Genomic DNA, 26,278 nt, shown 5'->3' with positions numbered 1-26,278 from the left:
CATGAAATCACTATCTTTAATATCTAACTACTGAAAGGCCATTAGTGTATTCAAAAAGAATATTATACCACACTCTGACAAAAATGGTAAGCCTCTACATTGTCACACATGTAGGTGAACGAAAAACACAATGAGATTTATATGAAGATTCCTCTTAAGTCCCCTAACTCATAAGGGCTTTGGTTTTAAAAGCTCAAAAATATAGCTGCATAAACGAACTACTTTACCTGTATGGCCAGTTCCCTCGTTCTTGACTTCTGTGGTTGCCACAGAAGAGGTGGGTGGACTAACAGGAAGGCTGGAAGTAAAGCTTGTACACCCTGTAGATGTGTTGATTTCAAAATATTCTTGGCCGTGATTCATTCGATGAAAATCCAGAGAAGACACAATAGATGTTCGTTGTTTAGGCTAAAATAAATGAGTATGATGAGAGTATTAATATGATCATGTTCATCTTCAGCCCAATCTCCCCATCAATTTAATCTAAGTGATTTTTTGCAGTTAAACTGGCTGTTTTTTATATATAAAATATACTTGTGCTTTACAGAGAGACATTAAATAATCCCTCGATTAGTTAAATAATAAAAAATTGTTTAATGAAAAAATATCATGGCATAGTTGATAAAATAAGTTAGACTTTTTGTTAGATTTTCCCAGAAGACTGCAAAAATACAGTGCGCAGAATTTCTCTTAATGATCAATTCAGAATGTTGCAATTTTGAGTCACCTTTCATTCAACGAATACTTATTAAGGACTTGGCATTTGTAGACTCTGAGGATATAGAATCTAATAATAAAAGGGCCCTTACAACATTGAAACATAATTAAGGCAGTTCCATTTTTTAAAATTCTCTATATAGTCCAAGGAATTGGTGGCATTAGATATTGTCCCCAAGTACCATATGCTGGAATTTTATCATTAGAATTAAGTAAAGTTGTATAGAACATTTTCCAGGATCTAAGAATCTACTTGGTATTTGTAGTGGAGTTTGATTTTCTTTTTTAAGGATTTAAATTAATCCCCAAATAGCAAGAAAAGTCAATTTAAACACAAAAGGCAAAATCATGGAGTAACAGCAGATATAATCTATACCCTTTATCAGTAATGGATTGTTCCCTATAGCAGTTTTCTGGTTTTTTCCACAATTTTAATTATATTCACTTTTTTTTCCTGCTTAGCAGAGCTTCAAACATCATCCTTCAGAAAAGCTGCAGTCTTTTTGGCTCTCAGGACTGTGCACATTTCATAAGAATTAATCCAAGTTTTCTTACTTTTTATTCCTCTTATTCATATTAATGAAATATTAACAATCTCTTGTAATACTTGATAAGAGATTAACCACAATCTCTTTGTAATAGAGTTTATTGTACTTTACTTTCCCCAAAGTACAATAAACTTTTGGTTTACTAACACTTTCACTGCTCTAAAATACTTGCTAATTTTATCACTGAATTCCACAATTATTTTCCTGCAGAATATTCAAGTTACCCTGTCTCTTCCAGCTCATCATGTTTTTTTTTAAAAAGTACATATCACTTAGTCTATAATCTAAAATAGACAATGACATTGAAATGTATTTTACATTTTTTTTATATAAGGTGTGCAGATTATCATAATATCCTTCATACTTTCACCACTGCACTATTTTTATGGGAGAGGTTGAAAGGCATATATATTGTTACACAAGAGGGTAAGTCATTTATTATTAAGACACATGAACTCAGTAATGAAATTCAAATTAGTACCTACATAGGACTCAGTTGCTTTTGAAGTATGAAAGACTGGGGTTCAATGTCAGACTTGGTTTCTCATGAAATGTCTCTCCTTGGGGGTACTGAATCTCAATTCATATTCAATGTTCTTTCTACTAGACTATATAACAGCAATTAAAAGGCAAGGAATATGACACTGGCTGCAATGGAAACACAGGTATGTCCATCATTGTGGTTTTGTTTCATTGTGTTGTGTTTTGCTTTTGTTTCACTTTGTATAAAGGCAACAGACCAAATTTATATAATGTTCCTTCTCATAAACATTACAAGGATCAAGCCAACTGATATGATATGTATGACTCCTTTACTTATGTGTCTTAAATACATGTTTCTGAACCTTGAACACCCAACGTTTTAAATGCATGAAAAGCGCAATTTGTTATGCAATCATGAAAGCAAACAAACTATTCTTCTGCATTAATTCATTCTACAAATATTTGCTGAATGTATACTAAATTGTGGATACCTTGGTAAGCAGTATGATAGGAATAAAATGAGTAAGCCATTGTCCCTCTTCTCCAGGTGATTATAGACTTGAAGTGGGAGGAGGGACGGTGCATGAGGGAAGAGACAAGCAATCCAAGGATTATGTGTCAGTATAGTATAGTAGAGTGATAAGCATTATGATAAGTGGACACAAAATATAAAAGGTGAACCTCTACTTTACAGAGGGGATTAGGAAAGGCTTCCACAAGCAGGTGATTGATGGCTGAGTTGATTCTTGATGAAGCAGAGGTGGTAGGCAAACAAAAGAGGATGGGGAGAAGGAAAGTGCAAACTGCAAACAGTTCAGTATGGCTGTGGAGCAGAGTATGCGAAGGTAGTGATGGGTTCAAGCCGTGAGATACTGGATGTTGCAGGGGGACAAATCATAAAGGGCTCTAATGCCATGTTAAGCAGTTTGGTCTTTAACCTGAATATTTCAAGGAACCACTGGATGATTTCTAAGCAGGAGGATTTCATAGTTGGGCTTGTATTTCAGTAAAATCATTTTAGCAGTTTAGAGAATGAACAGGTAAGGGCAGAATTTGAGGAAAAGAGACTAATTAGGAGGATGTTACAGAATTCCAGCCAAGACATAATGGGGTCCCAAGGTAAAGCAGCTGCAACAGTGTTGGAGATAGCAGATGTTTTTAGGAGATGCTAATGTGGTTATAGCTCTTTAGATGTTGGCGTCTGATTGGATGTGTAGGTTGATTTTAAGGGAGGAGTCTAGGGTGACTCATAGATTTCTCGATTGGGTAGATGCTAAATGATAAGGTTATTTTTGCGGGAAATACAAATGTATACACTCCTATACCAGAAGTACACAAGATATATGCTTGGATGCTATCAGGACTCAGAATAGACTTCTTAGTCTATACGGTTATGCAAATCTACATGATATTTCCCTTTCTTTCATTGAACAGAGTACTATGATCTCACTGTATCATAGCTTCAAATAACATATCTGGAGGAAGGGAGACAGGCTAATGGAAATTCTAAAGGGAAGAAACCATTGATCAGTGATCATCTGACCTCATTCTTATTTGCTTCTTCAGAACTGCCTATAGGTTATCATTAGCCAGCTTCAGGAACATTGAGGCAGTGAGGAGTCATTGCCCAAAGTTCTCTAAGCATCTGAGATGATGAAAAATGAGAATCATTATATGTTAGTCATGCTCTAAGAAAGGGATCAGCAAACTATGGCCTGTGGTCAAAATCCGGCCTGCTTCCTGTTTATGAATATAAAGTTTTATTGGAATACTATGTTCGTTCATTCACTTATTGTCTATGACTGCTCTCAACACTACAATGATAGATTTGAGAAGTTGTGACACAGGCCATATTATCCACAACACCTAAAATATTTACTGTCTGGTTCTTTAGAGAAAACGTTGGCCAACCTGTTTTAAGGGATCATTTTACACATCATTTTAGTGCTCAACAAAACCACAAGCTAGGTTCTCTTTTATTTCCCAGCCTTATGTGCATTTAGGTTGAGGCCATGTAACTGACTGATTGACCTGTTAGTAGAAGTGAGCCTTCATCCCTCTCTTACTCTCCAGATGATGTAGTTGCAAGATGAAGGAGGGTCATTCAACCCAAATTGGGCTTTATGAGAAGTTGAAATAAACATCCTTTATGTTAAACTATTGAGATTCTGGGTTTGTCTGTGGTGGCCCTAGAACCACTTATCCTAACTAGCACAGAATGCAGTGGCTCACTTAAGTGATTTACTCACGATTACATAAGTAGTTAGCACGAAGGGCTTAGATTGGAAGGAACGTTCATGTATTCAAACCTAGAGACAAGTAGATGGTGCCTCAAAACACAAAGGACAGAGGCAGAATTAAAAAGAGATATGTGGGGGCTTCCCTGGTGGCGCAGTGGTTGAGAATCTGCCTGCCAATGCAGGGGACACGGGTTCGATCCCTGGTCCAGGAAGATTCCACATGCCACAGAGCAACTAAGCCCATGTGCCACAACTACTGAGCCTGTGCTCTAGAGCCCGTGAGCCACAACTACTGAGCCCATGTGCCGCAACTACTGAAGCCCATGCACCTAGAGCCCATGCTCCGCAATGAGAAGCCACCGCAATGAGAAGCCTGCGCACTGCAACGAAGAGTAGCCCCTGCTCGCCGCAACTAGAGAAAGCCCACGTGCAGCAGTGAAGACCCAACACAGCCAAAAATAAATAAATAAATAAAATAAAAATTTATTTAAAAAAAAGAGGTATCTGTGTGGGGAAATAATAGCAATGGGAGAAAAGAATAAAGAGATGGTAGTGATATTAAAAATGGAGATAAAAGAGGATGGGTCTGGAATATTTGCTTAAACTTTCATTTTAATATATTCTATTTTAAAAAAACTATTCTGATGGAATCCTGCTAAGTCATTCAGTATAAGAAAAAAAAAGTGTTTTCACAAATTCACTGAAATTACAAGTGGAATTTGCCAAGTTTTAATGTGTAAGATAAGTGGGGCCTTTAAAATATCTCCCCTGCCTCCCTGGTCCAGCACTCATATCTCCCTAGCTTCCAAAGGAATTGCTCCCACACATATTTACTTAACTAGAGATAGCAAACTATAGATCATGGGCCAAACCCAGGCTTCTGACTACTTTTGTAAAGCATGTGAGCTAAGAATATTTTTTACATCTTTTAATGGTTGAAAAAAATGGAAAAATAATATTAGTGACAGGTGAAAATTATATAAAACCCAAATTGCAATGTTTATAAATAAAGTTTTATCAGAACGTAGTCAGGCTCATTCACTTATATTTCATGCGATTGTAGCAGAGTTGAATAGTTGCAGCAGAGACCATATGACTCACAAAGCCTAAACTATTTTATTCTCTGGTCCCATACAGAAAAGGTCGGTGATCCCAGCTATGCAGTGATTAGGGAATATCTCTAAGGACCTGAAACTGAGTAGACACGTGAATGATTGTGAGTCAAGGCTAGCTACATGGAGTTGCTGGACACAGTACAACATGGAAATGTGGGGCTCTTTGTTCCAAGAGCAGGGAAAAAAGTTTTTCCTTTATTCCATGGTCTCTCTCTAGAACTGTCATGGTGCTTCTATTTGCCACTTACTGTTGCATTCCCTTGGGCACAGGGACACTTACAGGATGAGAGGAGACCCTCACAGACACCCAGGGGTTTTGCCCTGCAACTCAGTACATACACTCAATCTTGACCATCCCCACACTCAGGGTCTCAGTGCTGTATCAGCAGTTGGTGGGCTGGCTGGGAGCACTAGGGTTGGGGGGTCAGGTGGCCAAGAATCCTACCTAGTAATATGGGGAGATGGCAGGAGCTGGGACCACAGATGAGCCAAGGCTCCAAGCCCCAGCACATGCTCCATTTTCCCACAGACTTCACTTACAAAATTAAACCCCACGCATAGGGCCCTTCTTAGCGTGGGGCCTATTGAGACTGCACTGGTCCCACATCAATGAAGCCAGTGTCATCTTAGTTATTACCTTAAAGGGACTAATGTGTGAATTTACTGGTGTCACATACAGGATAGTGCACATCCTCTACCCTTATTTTGGATTATCTTCATCAGTCAGAACCAAGTTCCTAAGAATATCTTTATGCTGTATCAAAATATAAATGAAATATAACATTCTGATGCAATACTAAGAATTTCATGACATTACTGTAACCCAGACAGATATGATTCACATATGAATAAAATGAGAACACAAAATTCCTAACTAGAATGAGATTTAGGTAATGTGTACATTTAATTCCAAATTTTCTCTGGATTGAAACCTAAGTTTCAAATATCCACTTCTATGTTTCCTCTGCTATTTTCAAATTATTTAAACTAATGGACATTTAAAAAAATCCACTTACTTGGACTTAGGTGGATTTTAAATCATTTGAATTCACTTAATTATAAAGGGACCTCATCAACCTACTAAAAAAAGTGTCAAATAGGACTACAGGGATACAGTGGTGTCAGCACAAAGAAAAAGTGGTGCTAACAAAAGTCAATGGTGATATTAAATTATCCAAGCAAAACCAAGGTTCGAAATGAGTTCCCAGAGAAAACAGCTGAATGTCAGAAGATTAGCAAGTGGCATCAGTAGAAATACATGGAGATGACAGACTTCCTAGACACTGGCCCATTGATAAATTATATCAACACAAAACAATGTCCTGTCATGTCAGTGGCAATAAAATTAGATGCCTTCTTATACTTTTAAAAATGGGGATGAGGTGGGGTGGTAAAAATGGGAAGCTAGACCAGTAGTATTTTCTTTTAGAACTTTAATCAACCTGAAATATTTTGTGTATATGGTATATGTTGAAAAATGTAATTCTAAGTATTTTTTCCACCAAACGGTAGCCTACTGTCCCAATACCATCATTTATTTCTTTACTGATTTGAAATGCCACCTTTATCATGTACTAAATTTCCAAATATAGACTGGGTTTACATTTTTGGACTCTACTGTGTTCCCACTGATCTATTCCTATGCTAGTACCACACTCTCTTAATGACTGTTGTGGCTTCTTCTCCTACTTCTAGAGTTCATATTAAATGGATATGGAATCTCTTTGATCTTTCTTGTTTTATATTCTGTGATATTTTACTATTTGGTGTTCTATAATTTATTCAAAAAATACTACTGACCATCAGTCATGTGTCAGGCACTGTTCTAGGCTTTGGGGAATACATCAGAACAAATTAGATAAGGCATGAAACATTTAGGCATATTATTATGACTTTAGGTATGATGATCCTATTTTTAATTTTCAATAACATTTCTTATTTTCCAAGTTAAAAAAATAACTTGTTTTCCATTAAAAAATGACCTGTTCCTAATTTTCTGAGTTCAATAATCTCCCAAATCTTTCTGAGGAAACTGATTACAATCTTTCTCTGGCATTAATTTTTGTTTTTCTCAGAGGTCATTTACTTTATTTGTTGATCTTGGTTCCTCTCTTTTTGGTTGCTAATTTTCCTCAAATATCTGGTGTTCTTGGTAAACCGTTTTTGTTTACCTAGGATACTGCTTCATTTCTCTCTCCTACTCCAGTTCCCACAGTAGGGGCTTCACCTGAATTCACCTTACTGAGAGAGTTACTACCATGTGGTAGGAAAATAAAGTCAACTGCTCCATGTATAAGCTGTTGAGGTGTTTTACTTGTCGGAACTAATCCCTGCCTAAATCCAACACCATTTTTTTTAACGTCTTTACTGGAGTATAATTGTTTTACAATGGTGTGTTAGTTTCTGCTGTATAACAAAGTGAATCAGCTATACGTATACGTATATTCCCATATCTCCTCCCTCTTACATCTCCCTCCCACCCTCCCTATCCCACCCTTCTAGTTGGACACAAAGCACCGAGCTGATCTCCCTGTTCTATACGACTGCTTCCCACTAGCTATCTATTTTACATTTGGTAGTGTATGTAAGTCCATGCCACTCTCTCACTTCATCCCAGCTTACCCTTCCCCATCAACAGATGAATGGATAAAGAAGATGTGGCACATATGTACAATGGAATATTACTCAGCCATTTGTTTTTATCTTTCAAAAGTTCCCAAATGCCTCTAATAGCATCACTCCCTGCTCTTCATCACTGCTATGGATTTATTCTTATTTTTATATTTATTTTACCATTTTAATTGCATGTAAGGGTGGAGAAGATGCAAATAGTTGGGATCAGTTCAACATATTGAGTTAGAATTCTCATATTTTTCTGTCTTGATCACTTTTAAAACAGTATAAAGAAGGGATTTGAGGGAGTGCAGACAATAGCTCAGTAAAGGGTAGATATTATTAAACTTTTTATTATATATGTCATGCAAATTGGAAACAGTTTATATCTTTCTTTCTTTGTAGTGAAAGGAAAAAAACTTTAAAATGGGGTACAATTTTTTATCATTAATATAATAGTTAATATGATTAAGACTTTTTCTAAAGATATAGAACTTCTTATCTTCAGGTAAGAAAACTGACCCGTCATACAACGTATTCAAACTTTAATTGGAAAGACTACATGCAGCCATGAAAGGGCAGTAAAAGCTGTGATTTTTATTCTAGTTTTATTCAATAAAAGTGTTAAGTAGCTCTGGAGTCAGTGTAGATGCTGAAGAACTGGAGAGCCTTTGATCTCTAAACCATGAGGTTTATTCTTATAGAAGCTTCCCCCAGCATTAAAATAGTCATGACGATCTTGCAAAAAGTATTTTTTGAATTAGGCATTTCAAATTTCTATGCATTAGTATTTCAAAGATGCTCAAGTCAAATTCAAATGTGTCCAAAATTAAAAATAAGGCCAGCTTTATTTCCCAAATTTAGTGTCTTTAAAAAAATTTTTTTAATGATTTGTTTCAGTCTAAGAACAGCAGGAGTTTAATTATGCAATGGATTATAGAAGACAGGTTCTGAGCAGCCCAAATGGGAAGTCCATATCACTGTGTGAGTGAAAGAAAATTTTTTTACAAATAAAGGTGCATGTTGCTTTTATTTTTACAATTTAATTTTTTACACTAGTTGTTTGGAGATAATTGTAGATTCACATGCAGTTGTAAGAAATAATACAGAGAAATTGCATGTGCACTTTTCCTGGTTTTCCCCACAGATAATTAACATCTTGCAAAACTATAGTACAACATCACAACCAGGATATAGACATTGATACAGCCAAGAAAAAGAACAATTCCACAAGGATCCCTCCTGTTGCCCTTTTATAGCCACACCTACTTCTCTCCAGCTCCCACTTCCTCCTTAACTCCTGGCAACCACTAATCTGTTCTCTATTTCTATAATTTTGTCATGCCAAGAATGATGAACAAATAGAATCATACAGCATGTAACCTTCTGGGATTGTCTTTTCTCAGCATAGTAATTTTCTAGAGACTCATCCAAACTGTTGTGTGTATCAGTAGCTTTTTTTTTTATGCTGAGTAGTATTCAATGTTATGGATGTACCACACTTTAATTAACCCACTGAAGGACATCTGGTTTGCTTCCAGTTTTCAAGTATTAGGAATAGTGCTGCTATAAACATTCATGCACAGGTTTTTTGGGTGAACATAAGTTTTTATATAGCTGGGATGGATTCTCAGGAGTGCACATGCTGAGTAGTACGGTAGTAATGTGTTTAATGTTTTAAGAAACTGCCAAACTGTTTTCCAGATTTGTTGCACCATTCATATCCTTGCCAGCATTTGGTATTGTTACTACTTTTGATTTTAGCCATTCTGATTGGACTACAGTGACATCCCATTGTTATTTTAATTTGCTTCTCCTTATCTGTTAATAAATTTGAATATCTTTTCATGTGCTTCTTTGCCATCTGTATATCCTCTGCAATGACATGTCTCTCCATGTCTGTTGTCCATTTTCTAATTAGATTGATTGCTTTTACAGTGTTTAGTTTATCTCTCATCCAATTTTATTTTGTTTCAATTTTTTTAATTGAAATATAGTTGATTTACAATGTTGTATTAGTTTCAGGTGTACAGCAAAGTGATTCAATATATATATTCAGTGTATATATATATATATATATATGTATATATATATATATGTATATATATATACACCAAATATAGTTCTCTGCACTACAGAGTAGGTCCCTGTTGTTCATCTATTTTATATATAGAGTGTGTGTGTGTTAATCCCAATTCCTAATTTATCCCTTCCCCCACCTTTCCCCTTTGATAACCATAAGTTTGTTTTCTATACCTGTGAGTCTATTTCTGCTTTGTAAATGAGTTCATTCATATCATTTTTTTTAGATTCCACATAAAAGTGATGTCATGTGGTATTTGTCTTTCTCTGTTTGACTTACTTCACTTAATATGATAATCTCTAGGTCCAACCATGTTGCTGCAAATGGCATTATTCATTATTTTATGGCTAACTAGTACTCCACTGTGTATATATACCACATCTTCTTTATCCATTCAGCTGTCGATGGACATTTAGGTTGCCTCCATGTCTTAGCTATTGTAAATAGTGCTACTATGAACACTGGGGTGCATGTATCTTTTCAGATTAGTTTTCTCCAGAAATATGCCCAGGAGTTGGGATGCTGGAGCCTATCATAACTCTGTTTTTAGTTTTGTTTTTTGTTTTTTGTTTTTTTTGCTGTATGCGGGCCTCTCACTGCTGTGGCCTCTCCCGTTGCGGAGCACAGGCTCCGGACACACAGGCTCCGCGGCCATGGCTCGCGGGCCCAGCCGCTCCGCGGCATGCGGGATCCTCCGGGATCGGGGCACAAACCCGTGTCCCCTGCATCGGCAGGCGGACTCTCAACCACTGCGCCACCAGGGAAGCCCTGTTTTTAGTTTTTAAAGAAATCTCCAAACTGTCCTCCATTGTGGCTGCACCAATTTACAATTCCTACCAACTGGAGATTAATTCCTTGACGGTTTCATTGTTTGCATATATTTTCTCCCATTCTGTGGGTTGTCTTTTTGTTTTTTTATGGTTTCTTATGTTTTGCTCTAGGAGTTTTATCGTACCCAGTCTTACATTTAAGTCTTTGATCCATTTGTAGTGGATTTTTGTATTTCATGTTAGAGAATGTTCTAATTTCACTCTTTTGCATGTAGCTGTCCAGTTTTCCCAGCACCACTTATTGAAGAGACTGTCTTTTTTCCATTGTAAATTCTTGCCTTCTTTGTCATAGATTAATTAAACATAAGTGCATGGATTTATTTCTGGGCTTTCTATCCTTTTCCATCAATCTCCCTGTCTGTTTTTGTGCCAGTACCATACTGTTTTGATTACCGTAGCTTTGTAGTATAGTCTGAAGTCAGGGAGTCTGATTCTTCCAGCTCTATTCTTCTCTCTCAAGATTGTTTTGGTTACTCAGGGTGTTTCATATTTCTATATAAATTTTAGAATTTTTCATTCTAGTTCTGTGGAAAATTCCATTGGTGATTTGATAGGGATTGCACTGAATATGTAGACTGCCTTGGGTAATATGGTCATTTTTAAAATATTGATTCTTCCAGTCCAAGAACACAGCATACCTTTTCATTTGTTTGTATCATCTTCAATTTCTTTCATCAGTGTCATAGTTTTTGAAGTACAGGTCTTTTGCCTGCTTAGGTAGGTTTATTCCTAGGTATTTTATTCTTTTTGATGCGATGGTAAATGGGATTCTTTCCTTAACTTCCGTTTCTGATCTGTTGTTGTTTGCGTACAGAAATGCAACAGATTTCTGTGCATTAATTTTGTATCCTGAAACTTTACCAAATTCATTGATGAGCTCTAGTAGTTTTCTGGTAGTGTCTTTAGGATTTTGTATAGTATCATGTCATCTGCAAACAGTGACAGTTTTACTTCTTCTTTTCCAATTTGGATTCCTTTTATTTCTTTTTCTTCTCTGATTGCTGTGGCTAGGACTTCCAAAACTATGTTGAATAAAAGTGGCGAGAGTGGGCATCCTTGTCTTGTTGCTGATCTTAGAGCAAATACTTTCAGCTTTTCACCATTGAGTATGATGTTAGCTGTGGGATTGTCATATATAGTCTTTATTATGCTGAGGTATGTTCCCCCTATGCCCATTTTCTGGAGGTTTTTTTTTTTTTTTACATAAATGGATGTTGAATTTTTTTTTTTTTTTTTTTTTGCAGTACGTGGGCTTCTCACTGCCGTGGCCTCTCCCATTGCGGAGCACAGGCTCCAGACGCGCAGGATCAGTGGCCACGGCACACGGGCGCAGCCACTCCGCGGCATGTGGGATCCTCCCAAACCAGGGCACGAACCCGTGTCTCCTTCATCGGCAGGCGGACTCTCAACCACTGCGCCACCAGGGAAGCCCCCTGGATGTTGAATTTTATCAAAAGCTTTTTCTGTGTCTATTGAGATGATCATATGGTTTGCATTCTTCAATTTGTTAATGTGGTATATCACAATGATTGATCTGTGGGTTTTGCTAGTATTTTGTTGAGGATTTTTGCATCAATGTTTATTAGTGATAGTGACCTTTTATTTTCTTTTTTTTGTGATATCTTTGTCTGGTTTTTGGTATCAGGGTAATGGTGGCCTCACAGAATGAGTTCAGAAATGTTCCTTCCCCTGCAATTTTTTGGAATAGTTTGAGAAGGAGAGGTGTTAACTCGTCTAAATGTTTGGTAGAATTCCTCTGTGAGGGCATTGGGTTCTGGACTGTTGTTTATTGGGAGTTTTAAAATTACTGATTCAATTTCATTACTGGTAATTGGTCTGTTCATGTTTCCTATTTCTTCCTGCTTCAGCCTTGGGAGATTCTACCTTTCTAAGAATTTTCCCATTTCTTCTAGGTTGTCCATTTTATTGGCATATAGTTACTTGTAGTAGTCTCTTATGATTCTTTGTATTTCTGTGGTGTCAGCTGTAACTTCTTTTTCATTTCTGATTTTACTGATAGTATTGATTTGGGCCCTCTCCCTTTTTTTCTTGATGAGTGTGGCTAAGGGTTTATCAATTTTGTTTATCTTTTCAAAGAACCAGCTTTTAGTTTCATTGATCTTTTCTATTGTTTTTTAGTCTCTATTTCATTTATTTCTGCTGTGATCTTTATGATTTCTTCCCTTCTACTAACTTCGGGTTTTGTTTGTTCTTCTCTAGTTGCTTTCGGTGTAACGTTAGGTTGTTTATTTGAGATTTTTCTTGTTTCCTGAAGTGAGCTTGTATCACTATAAACTTCCCTCTTAGAACTACTTTTGCTGTGTCCCATAGGTTTTAAAGATTTTTTTTTTAATGTGGACCATTTTTAAAGTCTTTATTGAATTTGTTACAGTACTGCTTCCATTTTATGTTTTGGTTTTTTGGTCACAAGGCATGTGGGATCTTAGCTCCCCAACCAGGGATTGAACCCACAACCCCTGCATTGGAAGGCGAAGTCTTTAACCACTGGACCGCCAGGGAAGTCCCTCCCATAGGTTTTAGATCATTGTGTTTTTATTTTTTCTCTAGGTATTTTTTGATTTTCTCCTTGATTTCTTCAGTGATCCATTGGTTGTTTAGTAGCATACTGTTTAGCTTCCACATGTTTGGTTTTTTGTAGGTTTATTTTTTGCATTTTTTTTTCTTGTAGTTGATTTCTAATCTCATAGTGTTGTGGTTGGAAGAGATGCTTGATATGATTTCAATTTTCTTAAATTTACCCAAGGCTTGCTTTGTGGTCCAGCATGTGATCTATCTTGGAGAATGTTCCATGTGCACTTGAAAATAATGTGTATTCTGCTGCTTTTGGATGGAATGCTCTATAAATATCAAGTAAGTCTATCTGGTCTAATGTGTTATTTAAGTCCTGTGTTTCCTTACTGATTTTCGTCTGGATGTAAGTGGGGTGTTAAAGTCCTCCATTATTATTGTCCTCCACTTCTCCTTTTACGTCTGTTAACATTTGGCTTATATATTGAGGTGCTCCTACGTTGGGTGCATATATATTTATGATTGATATGATCTTCTTCTTGGATTGACACTTTGATCATTACAGAGTGTCCTCCTTGTCTCTTGTAACAATCTTTATTTTAAAATTTATTTTGTCTGATATGAGTATTGCTACTCCAGCTTTCTTTTGATTTCCATTGCATGGAATACCTTGTTCCATCCCCTCACCTTCAATCTGTATGTGTCTCTAGATCTGAAGTGAGTCTCTTACAGACAGCATATATATGAGTCTTGTTTGTATACTATTCAGCCACTCTATGTCTCTTTGTTGGAGCATTTAATCCATTTACATTTAAGGTAATTATCAATATGTATATTCTTATTGCCATTTTGTTAATTGTTTTGGTTTTGTTTTTGCAAGTCTTTTCCCCCCCTTCTTCCTTTGTTCTCTTCTCTTGTGATTTGATGACTATCTTTAGTGTTATGATGACTATCTTTAGTGTTATGTTTCAGTTCCTTTTTTCTTTTTTGTGTGTATATCTACTATAGTTTTTTGATTTGCAGTTTCCATGAGGTTTTTATATAGCAGTCTATATATATTCATGATTGTTTTAAGTTGCTGACTTCTTAATTTCAAATGCATTTTAAATAGCCCACATGTATGTTCTCATCCCATCACAATTACTGTTATTGGTATCATATTTTACATCTAGTTGTTTTGTGAACCCCTTAATTGCTTATTATGGATACAGATGATTTTACTACTTTGTCTTATAACCTCCCTACTAGCTTTGTGTGTAGATGAGTCCCTACCTTTACTGTATGTTTGCCTAACCCTAACCCTAACCCTAAACTGGTGAGCTTTTCCATTTTATAATTTTTCTTGTTTCTAGTTGTGGCTTTTTCTTTTCTGCCTAGAGTAGTTTCTTTAGCATTTGTTGTAAAGCTGGTCTGGTGGTGCTGAATTCTTTTAGCGTTTGCTTGCCTGTAAAGCTTTTGACTTCTCCACCAAATATGAACAAGAGCCTTGCTGGGTAAAGTATTCTTGTTTGTAGATTCTTCTTTTTCATCACTTTAAATATATCGTGCCATTCCCTTCTGGCCTGAAGTTTCTGCTAAAAAATCAGCTGATAGTCTTATGAGAGTTACCGAAATGTTATTTTTTACTTTTCCCTTGTTGCTTTTAATATTCTTTAACTTTGATTTTTGTCATTTTGATTACAATGTATCTTGGTGTGTCCCTCTTTGGGTTAATCCCATATGGTACTCTGTGCTTCCTGACTTTGAGTGACTGTTTCCTTTCCCAGGTTAGGAAAGTTTTCAGTTATTATCTCTTCAAATATTTTCTCAGGCCCTTTCTCTCTCTCTTCTCCTTCTGAGACCCCTATGATGCGAATAGTAGCACACTTGATATTGTCCCAGAGGTCTCTTAAACTGTCCTCATTTCTTTTCATTCTTTTTCTTTGTTTCTGTTCGGTGGTAGTGATTTTCATTACTCTGTCTTCCAGCTTATTGATTCACTCTTCTGCCTCATTTAGTCTACTAATGATTCCTACTAGTGTATTTTTCATTTCAGGTATTGTATTGTTCAACTCTGTTTGGTTGTTCTTCATATTGTCTCTTTGTTAAAAATTTCTAACTTCTCACTCTGTACATCCATTCTCCTCCTGAGTTACTGGATCATGTTTACGATCATTACTTTGAACTCTTTCTCAGGTAGACTGCTTATCTCCATGTCACTTAGTTCTTCTTCCAGGATTTTATCTTGTTCCTTCATCTGGAACACATTCCTCTTCCATCTCATTGTGTCTAAGTTGCTATCTGTATTTTTATGTATATGGTAGGTTAGTTACATTTCTCAACCTTGGAGAAGTGGCCTTCTGTAGGAGAAGTCAATGGGTCCCAGTAGTGTACTCCCTTTTCAACACCCAAGGGCCAGGGGTCAGCTTGTCCTAGGGTAGGGTTCGGCCTGTATTTGCAGACTTATTATGCAGGCTGTGCAATGGTAGTTTTCTTGCTTCTGGTGTCAGCCCCCTGGTGGGTGAAGCTGGTCTAGAGGTTTCCTGGTAGCAGGGGTTGATGCCTGCCCACTGGTGGGTGGAGCTCGGTCTTGGCCCTCTGGTGGCAGGGCCATGTCATGTATAGAGGTAGCCTGTCTGTTGATGGCTGGGGCTGTGTCTCTGCCCAGTTAGTTCTTTGGACTGAGGCATCTTAGCACTGGAGCCTATAGGCTCTTGGGTGGGGCCAGGCCTTGATGCTAACAAATAAAGGTGTGGTATACACTGCATTTTATTCTAACAAAAATTATTCTGTTTTTTAGTTTTAATTTACATCATTACTTTACTAATAGTAGCTCTCATTAAATACACATTGTGCCAGGTATCCTACATATTTTTCCCTGCAAACACCAAAATAGCTCTACTAAAGTGCATATTATTTACCACATTTTACAGATGGGAAATTGAAACTTCTCAGAGGACACTCTAAATTTCAAAGACAGTTTTAGAATCTAGCTCTCTCAATGCTTCAAAGCAATGCATACACTTCACATTACATCATGCTACCTTTTCTCTATAATTGCCCAAAATGTCTCTCTATATAATAAAAATAATGCTTTTTGTTTGTTTGTTTGGTAAGTAAATGATATCTTAAAAGAACATTTTTCCCAGGATATTTGTAAAAGCAACTGCCATGAGGGTTATCATCAAGAAATAAATAAATAGTAGATGGGAGCAAGAAGTTAAGGTTTCAACCAGAAAGATGTGACAAACAAGTACTTACATGGATGAATTTAAGATGACATGAAGTTTTAAGAATAAGTACATAGAATTTCCCTTGGAATAAAATGTAATCAGTGTTATAGGAATTTATGTCATAGGATGATAGAGATTTTTTTTAAAAAATGAAGATAAGCATTCAAATTAATTTTAGCTAAAGATTTCAACTCCTTTTTGTGCCAAGTATTTTTGAAGATATTTATCAAAATGCACATTAATAAAAGTTTTTCTTTTCTCCCTGTCCCATCTCTGGCAAAAGAATACTTGAAAGGCTGATAGGAAGGAATATATGGATATAAAGCGAGTATTTTTTAAAACCCATAAACTTAGTGACCAATTTCTAAATAATCAAGAATTGGCAAGAGTTATATATAAACTTTGCTTGGAGTTCCCTTAAAGAAACAAAAGCATTAAATTCTGATATGGTCTATAACTATAAAATCTCTTCCTTCATCCTTATATCAATGAGCAAATTGAGCACTCAATTCATTAGTGTCCTAAATTCACAAGCACCTGTATTTTTCCTGCTAGTTCCTATGGGTAAAACTTATAGACACCTATTAGCAAGACAGAATGGGTGACATCCCTGGCGGCCCAGTGGTTAAGATTCCTTGTTTCCATTGCAGGGGGCATGGGTTCAATACCTGGTCGGGGAACTGAGATCCCACATGCTGCGTGGTGTGCCCAAAAAAATTAAAATAAAACATTTTAAAAAGACAGAATGGGATTTGGAGCAAGGCAGAGTTAGATTCAAATCCTAGTGCTGATATTTACAGTTCAGTATTTGCATATGTAAATAGGGATAATATAATTATCGTCTGGATTAATTGAGATAATGTAAATGAAGCACTAAGATAATGCCGACTTCAGAGTAAAGGACTGATAAATATTTGTTGTCTTCCCTTACTGCAACATTTAGCATAGATGAGATGACTGAAAGAAGACACTGATAAGTTAAAGCATAATACAGATCTCTTAACAACTGGCAGAATCACTAAATTAAATGGAGAGGACAGTGGCAGGACCCCACTGATACATTACCATTTGCAGAGTGAGCGCTTAAGAGAAAGTGGGAGTCAGTCAGTTTGGAAGAAAATACAGCACATAGACTTATTTTATCAATATTTAAAATAGCTGTCTGGAAACTGTAAGGAGTGCCTAAAGCAGAAAGCTGTCAGGGGGGTCTCTGATGGGAAGTAAGTGACAGAGGCCCTGGTAGAACTTCTCTAAACAGCTACCCATCCCTGATTTGGAGGAATGAGGACTCAAGGCCCTGATGGATCATGGAGCTGAGGAGAAAGCACACTTCCAATAATCTCTATTACTCTCCTGTGGATAAACAATTTTATAAAGGATGGTATTTATTAGGAGGTCCAGGAACCTCAGTGGTGACTTTATCAAGAAGAAAGTTAGGAGGTTGTTAGGAGTTTGAATAGCATGCACCAGATAGCAACTCTGGAGAAAGAAGCTGGTCATTAGATACATTTTGAACCCAAACAAAACAAAAAGTTGGTTATCAATGTTCCTTGATGCAGTGGCTCACTAAACACAGAGAAAAATCAGTGGAAAATAATTTCTCTGCTGGGACGGCTCATGCTTGGCTCTATCATCTTCTGCACTTACCAGGTTAAAGAGTACCAAGCAATATTGACTAAAAGACAGACACAGTGCCTTCCCTCATGGACCTCGTATTCTAGGGAACAAGACAGACATGGAGTAGAAAGGTGAAAAGTGCTGTGAAAAACTAGAGCATGCTAGGAAGACACAGAATGAGGGATCTAATCTAACTTGGGGTATAAGGAACAGCTTATTTAAGGAAGTGACATTTTAGTTGCTATCTGAGGGAGGTGTATTTATTGCAGTGTAATATTATAAGCAGGGAAATAGGGTTTGTGATTGTTATATGTTTATTATGGATTATGTACTTTATCAATATAAAAAATTCTGCTTGCTCCTAATGCATTTTATCTAGAATTCTACTTTGTCTGTTTTAAATATTTTTGACAACTGCATTTCATTTTGCACATAATAAATGGTTTTTCCACATTAAGTTTTTAGTATTTTTCTTTTACTTTTAAAAATATGTCACTTTCAAACATCGTACTTTAGAGTTTGCATTTTGATGCAACAATCTTTTCTCAAAATGGAACTCTTTAACGTTACATTTCCTAAATGTAACTGCCCTGTTTAGTCTCACTTCTGTCATCTTATTTTATAATGTTTATTTTTGTTTTGCTTTTTTCTATTTATTTTTTATTCTTCCTCCTTCTCCTTCCCCTCTCCTTCCCTCCTTTCCTTCCCTTCCTCATTTTCTTCTTTCTTTCTTAAATGATTGGGATATTCTAACTGTGCTAGTAGTAGCAGTGTTAAAATCCCCCATGTCATCAAACATTGTCCTATCTTAAGGATTATCTGGAAAATACATTAGAACCTATATAACTATAATGTGCCATGGATATTATCACCACTTGTGACCCTTTATAGACTACATCTTCTTCACTTTCCAGTATGACTCTTCTATGCAAGTAGAAGGGCATGATCAAGGCTGAGAACCAAAATTGTGTGATAAACGGGAAGCCCATCTCCATCTTCCAGAAGCAAGATCCCAACAACAAAAAAAAGGATAATGCTTGTGCTAAGTATATGGTGGTTTTCACTGGTATCTTCACACCCTGGAGAAGACTGAGGCACACATAAAGAACAGAGCCAAGAGGGTCATCATCTCTGCCACTTTATCAATGTCCCTGTGTTTGTGATTATAAGGAACCATGAGAACTGTGATAACTCCCTCAAGGTTGATAGCAATGCTTTCTGTATCACCACTTGCTTTGCTTGCCTCCCCTGCCAAGGTCATTTATAACAACTTTAGCATTGTGAAGGGACCAATGACCATAGCCCATGCTATCACTGCCCATGTAAGTCCAAGGATGGCAAACTTGTATGATGGCTATAGTTGCCCAAAATATCATCACTGCATTCACTGACCACTGACACTGCCAAGGCTGTGGATAAGCTGATCCATGTCTGATGGCATGACCTTACAAGTCCCTACTGTCACAATGTTTATCAAGGATCTGACCGGGAGAATATATTAGTTAGCAGATGTCAGAGGGACCCCTTAAAAGGGAGGGCACCCTGGGCTACACTAAAGACCAAGTTGTCTCCTGTGACTTTAATGATGATATCCTCTCTTTTGCCTCAGATGCTGGGGCTGACATTGTCCTCAAAGGCCACTTTTTAAGCTATTTCCAGGCATGACAGTGAAGTTGGCCTCAGAAACCATGGGACTCCTGGGCCAACAACCTTAGCAAAAGTGCCAGAGACCCTCATCTGCAGTGGAGTCTGTCTCAATTTTTATTTATTGACTCATTGAAAAATTTCCATCCTTGACACAGTTTCCATCCAAGGATCCCTGAAGAAGGAAAGGGATTTAGAGAGTATCTATCACCAGTACCATGCCCTATAGACTGTACTTTATCTAGCAAGGAAACAAATGAAAGAATATTTTTTTCCTGACATAAGATTAGAACAATTTGGTGAATTAACCAATCATGGACACATAAGCAAGCATTAAAAATGATAGTTCATGTCATGAAAGAATCTGAGGATATATCCTTTAGGTTGAAAAATAAGTTACAAAGCAATATACACACTATGACATAAGTTTTTTAAATTAATATATGTGTGTAGAAAAAGTCTAATTATTAATGGTAATTAAAACTGAGGGATGACTTTTTCTTTATGCATTTCTTAGTATAAGTATTCTTTGCACCACATCACACTGCATATTTTTAGTTACAAGCTCTTCATCAGACAACACTAATTTTCATGTACTATTTCTCTAGGTAAGATTAGATTTCCACAAACTTTTGCTTCTGTAACTTAATGACTATTGCTTGATTTTGGTGAAGCTCGCTTGTTAAAAGAGTTTTAAAATGTGGATAGAAGAGTGAGTAAGGAAATTAGTCATTAGATGACCTGGCACTCAATACATATATATTCCCAAATAACTCAAAGCTGAAGATGAGCAAAATAGATTAAATGGATTAAAAACAATACAATTTTTGAAAAAACCAAACCCTCAAATTCAGTGTCAGGTAACAAGATGGACAACAATAAACCGCTTATAGTTTTTAGGGTGGGAGTGGGAGAAGTCCCTTATTCTTAAAGATTCATAAAGTATCATGATAAACATTCCAGTACACAGGTTAATTAATAAACTTTATGCAGCCAAAATCAGTCTTGGACTCTTGCTCCCCACCCCCAGCAACACCAAAACAAAACACATTGTACAAAATAAATCCCTTGGGCCTCCCTGGTGGCGCAAGTGGTTGAGAGTCCGCCTGCCGATGCAGGGGATACGGGTTCGTGCCCCGGTCTGGGAGGATCCCATATGCCGCGGAGCGGCTGGGCCCGTGAGCCATGGCCGCTGAGCCTGCGCGTCCGGAGCCTGCGCGTCCGGAGCCTGTGCTCCGCAACGGGGGAGGCCGCAGCAGTGAGAGGCCCGCATACCGCAAAAAAAAAAAAAAAAAAAAAAAAAAATCCCTTGATTTCACCTAGACCTCACCATTTCAGTAAATAGCACCATGATTTTCACAGTGGCTCAAGCCATAAACCGAGAAATGCCTGATTCACATCCTATATCCCCTGAATTCAGCAGAACAGCAAATATTTGGGTTCTACTTTGAAAATGTGTCTCAAAACCATTCACTATTCTATACCTCCACTGTACCACCTTGATCCAAGAACTGCACTTTCTCTATTGGATGACTACAAAACCTCTGAATGATTTCCCCTACTTCTGCTTGCTCTCTATTTCATTTAAAAATGTAAATGAAATCATGTCACGTCCTTGCTTAAGCCCTTCAATGGCCTCTAATTGCACTCGGAGTAAAATCTACAATTCTTACAAAGACCTACTTGGTTCCCCATTTTCTGCAGCCTCATCTCAAAGCACTTTCCCCTAATACACATGCCTTTTGTCTGTTCCTCTATCACAAGTTCATCTCATCATTAGGGCCTTTGTATTGATATATCCTTTCCCTGGAACATTCTGACTCTTTGCATGGCTGGCTGTTTCTCTTCATTCATGTTCCAACTCAAATATCACCTTCAGAGAGGCCTTCTCTGTTCTAAAGTACTGGCTACTCCTCCAACTTCTGTTTTACTCTGTTTAGCTAGTTCATAGCATTTATCACAATCTGAAATTACATTCTTTATTTATTGTTTACTTGATCATTGTATATAGACCTTCTCTGGAATATAAGCTCCTTGAGGGCAGGGACCTCTTTTTGTCTGACTCACTGTTTTATTTCCTGTACCTAGAATGAAGTCTGGTATATAGCACTCACTCAGCAAATATGAGTGAAATGGATGAATGGATAAGTGCATCTCACTGGAGATGGAGTAAGGAAGGGTTAATTAGGTGATCTTATCCTGAAGGAAGAGTAGATGTTAACTAGGAATAGAAAGAAGGAAACACATTCCAGACTGTGTCAGAAAGTGTGAGAGAACAAGTTTCCTTTCAGGAGTTGTAAGAGTTTAGTGTGATTGCATGCAGGGGATGGTAGTACAGTACCAGAATATAAATGGATTAATGCCTTATTGAGGAGTCTGGATGTTACCATGAGGTAATAAGCATCTTAGGAGTATTTTACAAAGGTGAATAACATGATCAGGTTGACAGTGTAAAAAGATCATTTTCCACCCAGGGGGAGAATCTGGCACTGGGGGACAAAGCCTACACAAGGTGAGGAGGGCAGCCCCACAGAGGAGAGGCCTGGCTTGGGTGTCACACATCTCACAGTGTGTGGAGGGCAGCTGGGGTGAAGAGTCAAAGCAATGCCAGAGTGAAGAGGGGACTCACCAAGGCTCAGCCCAAAGCGGAGAGTCAGAGCACACAGAAGGTAAGGAGGAGGGTGGACTGCATGGTGTGTGACACACCCTGAGCAGCGTGAAATGGCATCTATGTGGGGGTGGGCTGGCACGGGGAGGCAGAATCCAAAGGGGGTGAGGCTGGTGTACACATATGGGGATAGCCCTAAATGGGAGTTATGAACCAGATCAAATAACTAAATACATTAAGGATAATGGAGGTCATGTTTCTATCAGAAAATAAATTACAAATATGAAAATGAATTCTGTGGTGTTCACACTGAAATCACAGTATCGCTATGAACTCATGAATTTCAAGATCTATAAAGATGGGTACAGAAATATAGATGCATATACATAAATGTACTTGTATATACACATCCATACCCACATGTATACATATATATACATATTGTCCAAACATGTAAATATTTCCTAGCTCTGTGCATTGAGAGGGTCTTGCAGTGGTGACATCCTAACAGTAATAAATATAACTAGTGCCTAAATCTTGGCATCTAACTATCATTTTCCACTAAAAGGAAATAGGGTTTCTTGGCAAAAGGGCTGATTCCATATCTGGGACTGGAAAACTATATATGAGATAAGTTTAGAATATCATATTGTTCCCAAAAGTAAGAAAGTACTCCAAGAATGATGGGGATATGTGAAAAGGACACAGAAGGGCTCCCTTTGGCAAAATCAGGAATCATTTAAGTATCAAAACAAATAATGAGAGTAATGTTGTAAAACTCATTGACTAAAATAGGAAAACATGGGTCTAAACAAATACATATAAATAAATTTTAAAACTGAATGTTTTGTAGGAAATGGGATATTAATATAGTTTCAAAGTACTCTCCCACAAATGCTTGTAAGTTACAGAAAATAGAGAGTAAGTTTACAGTGAAGAAGCCTGGGAGAGACAATGTTAATTAAATGATCAAGGTGAACAATATCAGAAATAAGACAAGTCAAAATCATGTACCACCTGATAGGATGCAATAAACAACAACAACAACAACAACAAAACAATGCAGAGTCACTTCTGGATCTTTCTAACAAAGATGAATAGTCTTAATCTAATTAAGAGGAAGTATCAGATAAACCTAAATTGAAGGACATGCTATAAAATAACTGACCTGTTATCTTCAAATGTGTCATGGTTTTAAAAGTCCAGACAAGACTGAGGGATTGTTCCGGATTGAAAGAGATTAAAGAGAAAAGACAAATAGACACAATATATGATTCTGGACTATATATTTTACCTCAAAGTTATTATTAGGACAATTGATAAAATTTGAATGGGGTTTTAGGATTAAATGGTAGTAATATATCAAGGTTAATGATCTGATCTTGATGGGTTTTTTTCTGGTTAAATGTCCTTTTTTTTTTTTTTTTGCAAGAAATAGCACACTAAGGCATTTGGGGCTGATGGGGCATCAGGTTAACATCTTACATATAGTTCCAGGAAAAAGGTTATTCATTCATTCATTCATTCATTCATTTATGGTTGTGTTGGGTCTTCGTTTCTGTGCGAGGGCTTTCTCTAGTTGTGGCAAGCGGGGGCCACTCTTCATCACGGTGCACGGGCCTCTCACTATCGTGACCTCTCTTGTTGAGGAGCACAGGCTCCAGACACACAGGCTCAGTAATTGTAGCTCACAGGCCCAGTTGCTCCGCGGCATGTGGGATCTTCCCAGATCAGGGCTCGAACCCATGTCCCCTGTATTGGCAGGCAGATTCTCAACCACTGCGCCACCAGGGAGGCCCCAGGAAAAAGATCTTTATATTGTGTTTCTAACTTTGCTGTAATATAATTCTTTGATTGTTTCAAAATATAAAATAATTATAATAACATGAAGATCACAGTGAGAAATGTGGAAGGTAAATTAGAAGCAGATGAGAATGACAACAAGGGAGACATTGTGGGAGTTATTTCAAAAATCAAGTCAAGAGAAGATGAACTGAGACAATTGCAGTGGGAGTGAAGAAAAGAGAAAAGCTTTGGGAGATATTTGGGAAACAGAGTTATCCTGGTTTGGTGGCTAATTAGACTGAGGAAGAGAAGGAAAGGGAGACATCTAGGGCAACCTAAATTTCTGGTTTGGGAAACTGAGTAGATGGTGCTGCCATTAACTGATATAAGGAAGGGAGAGCAGATTTTTGGAGTGAGATGATGTCTGGCAAGTAAGTATAGTAAGTCTTATTATCCAAACACTCTAGGCTACTGGACCAAATGAAGTATATCTTATTATCTTTTTATTAAGCTGAACTTGTACTCTCTGGACTCATATTTCCACAAGAAGGGGATTTCCATTAGAGGAACGTTCTTGGCCTATTCTCCTACCCTTCACTCATTTCTCCCTTAAGGAGCTAGAATTACACAGCTATAAAATGACTTTGGGGAATAAACTAAGCATGCTCATCTCTGCTCCTTCTGGGTTTTTCCTCTTCAGAGCCAATACATCAGCATAATGTATTCTCTGCTCTTCTGTGACAAAATCACCTTGTAGATTGTCTAGCTATGCCAGTGATAGGTTGCGATGTGTGTCTAATTCAGGGGCAAGCACATTTGGCCACATACCGAGAATCACACTGTCCAATTAGTCTATCAGTAATTTAAATATATGTTTGATTTTAATTTGTTTAACTACTGCATCCCATCTCTCAATTGGTTCTGAGTCTGGGAGAAGAAGAAAGCAATGTAGTTAATTTGTCTCCTAAGCCCAGAGAACTATGTAAATGTTTTTATTCCTCATAGAGCCTAATACAATATTTGAAGCAAATTTATTCAGTAGAATTCAATCAGTGTAAAGTAGAATGATGCTAAAACAATACCATATTATAGTAAAAAATATAGATCCTTCAAATTACTGGTTTCTGGGTTTTAGGCAGTTGTTTGTCAGCATGATACAATACACACTATATTCATTTTACATTTCCTCATATATAAAATAGGAATCATAATGGTCCTATTATCTCACATGGTTGCTTATAAGATTAAGTAGACAATGTATAGATACCACTCTATATATAACATACTAAATGAATCACACTATTTATTGCTGAGTCAGCATGCTCCCTTTCTCAACAGTGTGAATTCATAGAGAATGAGTGAAAAAATCAAACCAGAATGGAATTGCTTGGGTCAGCTACAAAGAAATATATAAAATGACTTGGATCATGCTTCCCAAATTATGTTTTGTGGATCACTAGTTGTGAAAAATATTAGTGAGTTTCCAGAGATGGTAGTGGGGGAAGGCTATGAAAAATTCTTCAGTAAAGAAAAGTGTTTAACCCTGTATTTCCTCTATATGTTTTACAATGAAAACCCTTCTTTCCCCAAGAACAATACTCAGGATGAGTACTCCATAGAGATTAGGACATTCTGATTGAGGGGAAGAGGGTAGAACATCTGCTTGGGACTTCTTGACTCATTAGAATATCCTAGATAGGTCTGTCAGAGCATTAAGTCAAAAAACTTTAAAGGCCCTACTCACCCTATGCTGCTCCCTGGACTATGTATCTACCACTTCATCTAGCTAATTCTTATTCAAATATAAAGCTCAATTTGAGTACCCCCTTCCTAGAATAGTCTTCACTGCCCTTTACCCAAACATTCTCAGTTAATTAATTCAAATATTTATTGAGCACAAATTATGTACCAGGTGCTGTTCTAGGTGCTGTGACTGAGAATTTAATAATAATAATCATAATAATATGATACAGTTCTCATTCTCATGGAATGTTCATTCAAATGAGGAAGACACAGAACAAATCAACACATAAATGTTAATTCAGGAATGAAAAAACGTTATAAATAAAAAATAGAATAAAGGAGATAGAAAGTAAAATAGTGGCTACTTTATATTCAGTGGTCAGAGAAGGCTTCTTTCATGAGGTGGCATCTGAATAATGACCTGAAGGAAGAAAGATAATGAGCCATGTAGGTCTCTGTGGGAAGGCCATTCCAGGCAAATCAAGGACGAGAACAAAAAACCTAAGGCAGG

The 26,278-nt window shown here is 37.2% G+C and overlaps 1 protein-coding gene across 5 annotated transcripts in view; it reads right to left on the bottom strand.

Moving 5' to 3' along the window:
- Positions 1-26,278, bottom strand: part of ANKS1B (ankyrin repeat and sterile alpha motif domain containing 1B) — a 1,156,804-nt gene that overhangs the window by 634,366 nt on the left and 496,160 nt on the right. For all 5 annotated transcript variants that reach the window (XM_060113525.1, XM_060113526.1, XM_060113527.1 and 2 more), the window contains exon 12: positions 228-408. In XM_060113525.1, the coding sequence (XP_059969508.1) occupies positions 228-408 (181 nt within the window). The remainder of the gene's footprint in view (positions 1-227; positions 409-26,278) is intronic.

Source organism: Mesoplodon densirostris, chromosome 11, assembly GCF_025265405.1.
Source record: "Mesoplodon densirostris isolate mMesDen1 chromosome 11, mMesDen1 primary haplotype, whole genome shotgun sequence".
NCBI lineage: Eukaryota > Metazoa > Chordata > Mammalia > Artiodactyla > Ziphiidae > Mesoplodon > Mesoplodon densirostris.
The sequence above is the reverse complement of the archived record's forward strand: the minus strand, read 5'-3'. Positions and strand labels throughout refer to the sequence as shown.